Here is an 8,954-nt window from a genome sequence, read left to right on the forward strand (position 1 = left end):
AATTTTAAAAGTTTTATTGAAATAATATTTTAATTATACTAATTTATATTTAATGAATTATAATTAATATATCTGCTTACATTAAATAGCCATATTTTATTTAAAATTTTAGATAATATATTATTATAGATAACTAATTAATAAATAATGTAATCAATAAGGATGATTATTGCTGTTATGAGTTAAAACTGTCATACAAAATTAAAATAAAACATCCAAAATCGATTTACTAAAAATTTTAAGTATTATAACAAAATTCATCATAATTCATATAGAAAAGGAGTTTAGATGGTAAAAATGGCAAATGTGAAGGGTGGCGGTGGCAGGTGGTGTTTTCATTTTATTTTTATTAAAATTGTTGTAAATTTATACTTTACTCATCCAAAAAAATTATTTTGATTTCTTAGAATTTGTAAAAATTTAGTAACACTTTTAATTTAAATGTTCATTTTATTAGTTTAATTATTTTCATAATTTTTGTATTGATTAGATTAGATTATGGTATATTCATAATGCGGGTAAAAAATAAAATCATGCAATTAATATATTTATAAAAAGTTTATATAAATATAAATTAGTAATTGATTAAATGGTAAAATATAAAAGTGAATAAATAAAATACACAGGAGATGACACGTGTTAAAAGAGGATTAGTTTATATAAATACCTTTCTTAACCTCAATGCTAAAAGATTCTAAAATGTTTGCAATATCTTCTCTTATCAGAAGACAAGAAAACCCTTTTAACCTAAAAGAATTCTAAAATTCCTATAATATCTTCTTCATCCTCCTATTAGTCCTCTCTCTCAATCTCTATTTTATTTAGAAATTGGGAAATAATTATATGAAATAGAGACACCATATCATCATGTATCCCGTACCAATTATTTAATGTCATTTCAGCATCTTTTTTCATAACATCAACACATCATATTGATATTTTTTTTACCTTGAACTCTATGATTGAGGGTTTTAGATCTAGTGATTTAGGGTCTAAAATTTAGAATTCAGGATTCAAGATTCATGTTAAAAAGATTATGAAAATGATGTGTTAATAACGTAAAAAAATACTAAAATAAAATTAAATAATTTCTAAAAGATTATAAAATGATACAGCGTTTCTGTTTCATACGATTCTTTCCATTAAGAAATCCGCACAAATAAGATGAACCAACACTCCTCGTCTTTTTGATATCAAGACACATCAACCAAATCATTTTTAGCAAGCTTCATTCTCTTTGAATTGGAGTAAAATTGGGTTTATAACAATACCTGAGCTGGGCTGATATAAAGCTTGGGACCCATTAAGCTGAACCAACCAGAATTTAATCATTTATATAAACACAAAAGCTCAACAAGATAAGGTTTTATTTTTCATACCAAATCGATCCAACATATTTTAATCTAGCCAGACGGCAAATATTGAGTTCTAAAGGCATGTGGGTGTCGTGGACCAGAAATCATGCCTCTTTTCATTCGTAAATTCACGATTTGTTGCTGCAATTCTCAACACACTATCTTCAACGCAATCAATACATCCTCTATTTTGGTTTTTTATTTTTTTTTAATATTGATAGTAGAAATAATATACGAGGAATGCCTTGGCTAAGGAGCAAATCTCTAGTCACCATTAATCATAAAAAGATAAAAGTTAAAAAATACTTTATTGTTAATTTAGTTCGGTTAATATTATTTTAGTTTAGTAATTATGTTTCATATTAATCTTATAATTCATTAAGATTGATTATTTCAGAGTTTATGATTATTCTTTTTAATAATGCCACCTCTAGTTAGAGTTTATATTATTTTAAAGGATAAATTATAAAATTAGTCACTTTTGTTTATCTCAGATTACGTTTTAGTCACTTGCATTATTGTTTTATTATGAAGTGGTCACTTTGCTGTTAAGTTTCGTTACCTCTCTAACGGTTGTCTTACGTGGCATTTCAAATGAGTTTTAAATGTCAACTTGGATGTCTAGCTGAGATGAAAATAGGTTTTTAATCCTTTTTTTTAATGAAAATAAAATACAAATTTTTGCCCTAAAATTCAATTTTATCTTGTTTAAAAGAAGCAATAACTGGGTTTTACAAAATTACCATAAAGATATAGGACCAAAGTAGTGAATAAGACGTTGAACCCAAGTTGGGGTGAGGAATTCATTTTCAAAATAGAAAGTTGGAGAAAATTTCCCAAAACCCAGCTATTGCTTTTTTTCAAATAGGAGAAAATTAAGTTTTAGGGTAAAGTTTTGTATTCTATGTTCCTAAAAAAATTAAAATATATTCTCCTCCAAGCTGCACATCCAAATTGACATTTAAAACTCATTTAGACTGCCACCGAAGGATTGCCGTTAGAGAGGTGATAGAGTTTAACAGCAGAGTGACCCTTTCGTAACAAAAACGATAACGTAAGTGATTAAAACGTAACATTTCAAATATAAGTGACTAAAATATAATCTGAGACAAATAAAAATGAATATTTTTATAATTTACCCTATTTTAAATGTATCTATTAATTTGAAATTGATAATTAATTTTATTGCATATTTGATAATTATTAATGTATGATTTGTCTGTAGATTTCGATTGGATGTATAAAATAATCTATTAAAATATTGGATTAAAAAATTTTTATTTGAAAAAGCGAGAAATTAAACTCAACTTATATTTACCTAAATTCATTTTTTAAGCATTAAAATTTTTTGTTTAAATTTTTTAAAATTTCAAGTAAACCTTTATATTTAAATGAATAATTTAATATTTGAACATGTTAATAGAATTAGTTTGAAAATAATATAAAAGTAAACTAATTTTCAAGTAAAAAACCAATTACTTGGATTTAATTATTTATTAATGCTTTAATAAATTTAATTAATTCAGTTAATGAAAAATTAATTAAAATATGAACCCAGCATATAAATAAATTCATTTTATATTGTCACAAGGAAAGACTGCTTAATCCTACACGTATTCTCGTTATTGTCTTCTTCTAGCCGTAATTTCCAAAAGTTTTTTGATAGATAATTTCCAAATTTTGATTTAAAAAAAATAGAAATTTGTGAAAAAAAAGAAATCACAGCGTCGTATTGTCGGTCATTTTCTCCGATGGAATCCCAAAGCTCCAACGAAGAGGATCAGTTCTTTGACGCATTTGACGACTTCCCCTTTTACGATTGCCTTACCTTTGACCAATCAGATCCTTCCACGTCTCACTTACCGTCTACTCTCCGCCGGCGAGCCTTATCTCGCCGGGGAATCTCCTCCAAGGAATCCGGAGGAGAGTCCCTTCCAGAAACTTCCACTCTCGAAGACCACTCCAGAACCAGTTCTAGAGAGCCAAGGTACAATCTCTTCCGCGATTTGAAGCCAAGCGACAGCACTTTGGTGGTAACCGAGTCGCCTCGAGATGGAGTTAACCCGATCCGTGTCTCAGAAGAGAACGCCGGCGTTGAATCCACTGTCACCACCGCAGAAAATGATGAATCACTTGACCAAGCCCGTTACTCCGCAGACTCGAGCGCCGAACTCAGTGAGTCGCTACATTCCTCTTCGAGTTTGCTACTGTTTATAGCTGGTTTAGTGATAAAGGCAATTGGGTTTCAGTTAAATTTGCTGATTAGCTCCATTACATTACCTCTGTCAGGTATAAGTAGCTTCTACATGTTTATTATTGATCCTTTTCAAGCTTTGAGTCATGGTAGAGCTTATGTAATCACAAAGTTGTCAAATTTATGGAATTCGATTTGTGGGTATTTCAGTCCTATGATGAATGATTGCTTGAACTACCATAATCTATATGGAACCTCTTGTTCCGATTCGGCTGGGGAACGTTCTGGGCTACATATGTAGGCTGTGCTTTATGTGGGTTATTGTTTACTTCACTTGCTACTAGTGGGATTTTGATGAGGTATTTGGTGGATGAACCATTGGAGATAAAGGAAATGTTGAACTTTGATTATAGTAAGAGTAGTCCGGTTGCATATGTTCCGATTGTGTCTTGTGCCGCCATTGGTTGCGGTGCAAAATGTATGGAGAAGATAAATGTTGGGAATAATGTGGGTTCTCGAGTCATACCGATGGATCACAAATTGAAGGTTACTGTTTCTTTGACATTGCCGGAGTCAGAGTACAACAGATATCTTGGGATGTTCCAGGTATTTGTTTGATTTATGGAATGCCGAGGTTGCTATCATTTTAATGTTATTTTACTTCTGATCATTTATGTTTACATTTTATATCTAGAAACTGATTTTATGGTTTAATTTGTCTTCTCGTGGCACTCGGAGTGACTGTTGATCTTAATCATCGAGTGAATAGGTTATTATTTCCATGAGCCACTTACCTCTTCAGCTGGGGAAAATGTATAGCCAGTATATTTGCCTGAAATGATAGTATTGCTAACGTCATGATTCAGGGAATATTGGAGTTTGCTGCTTCTTATACTAGCATGTCTAATAGGTTAGTGTCAGCCTGATACCATAAGAGAGTTCTAGAATAAGTTGGGTCATCTTCCAGTGATTTATCCATTGCGTCTAAGCCACTTGAACTAAGAGTCATAGACCACTTTCCTCTGCTCCACAACATTTCTATCACATATCTACTAAATTATGTACTATAGCAATTGTGGTTGGTGATAATTTGGATGAAACCGAGTCTAGAAACAGGCTATGAAATTTTGGTAACCAGGAAAGATGGCCATTTCATAGAAGGTGGCTTCTTCCTGAGTAGTGAATGGCATTTAATTTAATCAGTAATTTGACTCTTAATTTTGGGAAAACAAATTTGCACTGATGAACTGTCCTGCAACTTTGTTCTTTTTGAAGGTCAGGGTAGATTTCTTGTCTGTTAATGGTGAAACTCTTGCCAGCTCAAGCCGTCATTGCATGTTGAAATTCAGAAGTGAGCCTATCCGGTTTCTACTGACAGTCTTCAAGATTGTTCCTCTAATCACTGGCTACAGTTCAGAAACCCAGATTTTGAATCTGAAGATTACAGGTTTGCACGAAGGAACCGTGCCTACTGCTTGCTTAAGGGTAGTACTTGAACAACGAGCGGAGTTCAGATCAGGTGCTGGTATTCCTGAACTATACGATGCATCCCTCATCCTTGACTCAGAACTTCCTTTTTTCAAAAGAATGATATGGTATTGGAGGAGAACTATTTTTATATGGCTCAGTATGACATTGTTTACCACGGAGGTACTGTTTACTTTAGTTTGTTGTAGACCTTTACTCATTCCAAGAACACGAATGAGAGATGGTTCTACCAGGAACATGTCTACACAAAATAGTCGACATCCACAGATTTGAAGTGTTCTGGAGTTTAAGGTAATAATACATGAAACTCAACTGTTTTTTATGTAGTTGATGAGTTGATTAGTGGTTGCATAGATGATGGAAATAATGGACATTTTGTCTCACTCTCTTACTGAACACGACCCGTTGTAGTCTTTTAGTTGCCATGTTCCATGTTTAGGATAGAACACATGACTCGGAATTAGATTTTTTCGATATCAATAGGTTACTGAAATGTCGAAAACCTCATGCCCTACAGGAATCACGTGCTTGTTGAAGAAGGAGAGGCTTCCTCAATTTGAGCAATCTTTCCAAGGGGATGCATACCATGAAGTATGCATATGGAACATGCATGATACATGTGATCTCAACCAATCCTTTTAATTTAATTTTTAATCTTTAAAAGGCTTGAAGGTTTTTTTTTTTCACATCACATTATATAAGAAAGTTACTTTGCATTCTTACTTTTCCGAGTTCACATAATTTTGATGATTTAATAAAGAACCATTTTGATGGTTTGGATAAGAAGATAAGTTTCAAGTGTCTACATGGAAGAAATTTCCAAATTAATTCAAGCAAATCATGGCACTGGGAATTTAAATCAACTGTTTTCGGGACTTGGAATTTAAGGGGGAAAGAACAAAGGATCAATGCAAAACTACTGGGTCAAATTCTATAAAAGGTCCTTGTAGTATACGTTTTTGGTTGATTTTGTTTTTCTTTTATAATTTGATCTTTTATTTCTAGTTTGTTTATGTTTAGATATATGTATTTTTTGTCTTGATGACAACTTTTTCAATTAATTTCATTAAATAATTTAATGTAATAGTGAAATTTTTTTGTATAGTTGGATAAATATTATTAGTATTTTTTTTTTGGTTAATTACCCAACTATTTGACTTTCTTTTTTTGACACAATGTATATATATATGGAGTGTTAAAATTTTTAGAATCAAGACTAAATTAACATAGTGGATAAATGTTAATGGTTAAAATTTCTATTATGTCAAATTTATCTTTTTGATATCCACCATAAAAGAAAAAATCGAATGGTTCGGTGATTATTTTGTATTTTTTCATAATTAAGTGATTAAAAGAGAAATTAGTTAATAATTGAGTGACTATAAGTATAGTTCACCCTTTTTAAAATGTGTTTGAGAATGGAACATATACCTCAGAAATCTTTTATAAAATTTGATGAAAATACAGCAGAAATGAGCCAATCTCATTCATTCATTCTCAATGATCAGTACATTCGTATCTTTGGTTTGCAATATCAATAAAGGTTAATATGAACCAATTCTATCAAACACTATTATATAGTTCTGATTTACACAAAACAAAGCAAATAAAAGTAAAATCTCCTTTGGTTCCTACCCTATAGTACAATTTAACCAGAATTACGGGAACTCTTGTGGAAAGAAGCACTCTTGGTTATCTCCCTTAATGGCTTGTCTGTGTACCTCACCATGTTATAAACCCATGCACCTGATACTGCCCCAAGTGTTGGTGACATCAGATATATCCATATCCCCTTGTAATGATTCGACACAATTGCAGGTCCCAAACTCCTTGCTGGGTTCATTGATGCTCCTGTAATTGGCCTGTCCAAACAATATCTTAAATCCTCAGCACAGAGTTGTAGTGTTAAAAACGATTAATATAATTTTTAGTCCTTGGACTTAGCCATTAGGTCCATTTTGGTATTTTCACTTTTTTGTCCATTTTTTTAGCTAAACTTGGTAACTATATTCAATTTGGTCCCTTAACTTAGCAAACGTAAAATTTTGATAATGTGACACGATGGTATTGTGTCATTTCATCATTTAAAAATTAAAAGAATATATTTAAAAGTGATGAAATGACACAATCTCATAATGTCACGCCGTAATATTTTGGTGAATCCAAGTTTTGGGATTAAAACAGACTTCATTGTCAAGTTCAGGTACAAAAGTTGATTAAAAAAATAATATGGGCGAGTCTAAAATAGGTTTGGGTTAGTCTTTTGCAAATATGAACGAGTTTGGACAAGATTTTAGGCTTATATTTAGGGTCAAGCTAGACTTTAGCAAACATAAAATATATTAGTATGTCCAAGCACAACTCTAAATAGTAGGCTAGTAAATTAAGGGGAAAATGTTTAAATACCCAGCAAACATCACATTAATCAGCACAGTGGCACCAATGGCAAGTCCAGCAAGTTCTCCAATCTGCCATTAAAAGAAAAAAAAAAGAAGGTGTTTAACCAATCAGAACATGATTTGTGTTAACTTAAAACAAAGGCTTAATGTCGTTTCCAATACAGATAAGATTTGAAATTGGGGAAGTCCCTTTCATTATTAGCCCCTTTTTTATTCCATTTACTTTGGAACATATTAGGCAAATTAATCAATGATATAATAAATATTTGACTGTTTGAATCATTCGATTCCATTCCCATCATCTTCAACCTCTAGCCTTGGTTATACCAAAAAATAAAATGAACATTGATAGCATACTTACAGCTCTGTTATCAGTGGCAACACCAGATATAATGAACATTAGGTAAAAAGTAATGATGAACTCGACCCCAAAAGCCTGCAAATCGGACCCTTGCGGCGATGTTCCGGCAAAGACATCATGTGGTCCGCTAAATAACAACCGAAGTGTACCAGCTGCTAGTGTTGATCCAATAACTTGAGCTAATACATAAGCAGGGACCTAAAAGTAAAAAGAGCAATCAAATTAAGAGACTTGCAGAACCATTGGCTAGGATACCAAATTTCTTTTTACCTGTTTGAGAGGAAATCTTTTGCAGGTAGCAAAAGCAATGGTGACAGCAGGGTTGAAATGAGCACCAGAGATGTGACCTAAGGAATAAACCAAGACCATTACAGCTAATCCCCATACTATGGAAATCCCTGGTAGTGATACCACTTTCTCATTGTTTACATTCACTACCACCGCTGCACAACCCGCAAATATTAAGAAGTACGTGCCTAACACCTCTGCCATTAGCTGCAGATTCGGATATAAAACAAAACCATCTTACCATCATCATCATCGTGATATTTATGTATGTATGTATGTATGTATGTATGTATGTATGTAGAGTTACCTTTTGAATGAAGGGTACAGAGAAACCCAGGTCAGAATCTTTTCTTTTTGGAGCTGATGAAGGAGGAGGATGATGATGACTGGTTTCACCATTAACATTCAAAACTACTTCATGGTTTCCATTACACCCAGAAATCTCCGCCATGACAACAACAAAAAGAAAAACAGGGGAAGGGGAAGGGGACAAAAGACAGAGAAAGATTGTTTCTTCTGCCAGGCTCTGGTTCTTCAACAATCAAATTTGTCTACCTATGAAAGCAAAAGCCAATTTAAAGGTCAAAAACAAAAACAAGAGAAATTTTTTATTTTTCTAGTCTAAGGTCACATCTTGGTTAAAACATTGAAATTATATCGGTGACCCCAAATTTAAAATCTCTTAAATTTGTCAATATGTATTAATATTTTTTATTTTAATTTAATTTTCTTTATAAATTCTTATCATAACGAAATCTTTAAATAGATGCTATCTGTTAAATACGAGTTTCGGGTTAATCTAAAAATTAATAGAGATTTTACTATATGTATGGGTTTTATATTGTTTAAGTCTTATATTTATCTTTTTT

At 32.0% G+C, this 8,954-nt stretch overlaps 2 protein-coding genes across 2 annotated transcripts; one reads left to right on the plus strand and one right to left on the minus strand.

Annotated features, from left to right (window-relative positions):
* The first annotated feature begins 2,963 nt into the window (after window positions 1-2,963).
* On the plus strand, window positions 2,964-6,178 carry LOC107925303 (seipin-2). Its single transcript, XM_041079376.1, has 4 exons — window positions 2,964-3,832; window positions 3,865-4,155; window positions 4,825-5,328; window positions 5,555-6,178. Exons 1-3 carry the CDS (start codon window positions 3,107-3,109, stop codon window positions 5,308-5,310), a joined length of 1,503 nt encoding a protein of 500 aa, XP_040935310.1. The 5' UTR covers window positions 2,964-3,106; the 3' UTR covers window positions 5,311-5,328; window positions 5,555-6,178.
* Window positions 6,179-6,510: 332 nt separating this feature from the next.
* LOC107924918 (aquaporin NIP1-2) lies at window positions 6,511-8,954 on the minus strand. The gene is made up of 5 exons (XM_041079574.1): window positions 8,393-8,954; window positions 8,068-8,292; window positions 7,798-7,995; window positions 7,444-7,505; window positions 6,511-6,899 (listed from the first exon to the last, which is right to left on the minus strand). Exons 1-5 carry the CDS (start codon window positions 8,534-8,536, stop codon window positions 6,686-6,688), a joined length of 843 nt encoding a protein of 280 aa, XP_040935508.1. The 5' UTR covers window positions 8,537-8,954; the 3' UTR covers window positions 6,511-6,685.

Source organism: Gossypium hirsutum, chromosome A10 (assembly GCF_007990345.1).
Source record: "Gossypium hirsutum isolate 1008001.06 chromosome A10, Gossypium_hirsutum_v2.1, whole genome shotgun sequence".
Classification (NCBI taxonomy): Eukaryota; Viridiplantae; Streptophyta; class Magnoliopsida; order Malvales; family Malvaceae; genus Gossypium; species Gossypium hirsutum.

What these genes read in the sequence shown, in the direction of transcription:
- LOC107925303 (XM_041079376.1), top strand. Translation starts at nt 3,107, where the DNA reads ATGGAATCCCAAAGCTCCAACGAAGAGGATCAGTTCTTTGACGCATTT. An exon ending in CCGATTCGGCTGGGGAACGT is followed by an intron (nt 3,833 to 3,864) that starts TCTGGGCTACAT and finishes TGTGCTTTATGT; the next exon opens with GGGTTATTGTTTACTTCACT. An exon ending in GATATCTTGGGATGTTCCAG is followed by an intron (nt 4,156 to 4,824) that starts GTATTTGTTTGA and finishes TTCTTTTTGAAG; the next exon opens with GTCAGGGTAGATTTCTTGTC.
- LOC107924918 (XM_041079574.1), bottom strand. Translation starts at nt 8,536, where the DNA reads ATGGCGGAGATTTCTGGGTGTAATGGAAACCATGAAGTAGTTTTGAAT. An exon ending in TTGCCACTGATAACAGAGCT is followed by an intron (nt 7,506 to 7,797) that starts GTAAGTATGCTA and finishes TTTTAATGGCAG; the next exon opens with ATTGGAGAACTTGCTGGACT. An exon ending in ATTAATGTGATGTTTGCTGG is followed by an intron (nt 6,900 to 7,443) that starts GTATTTAAACAT and finishes TTGTTTGGACAG; the next exon opens with GCCAATTACAGGAGCATCAA.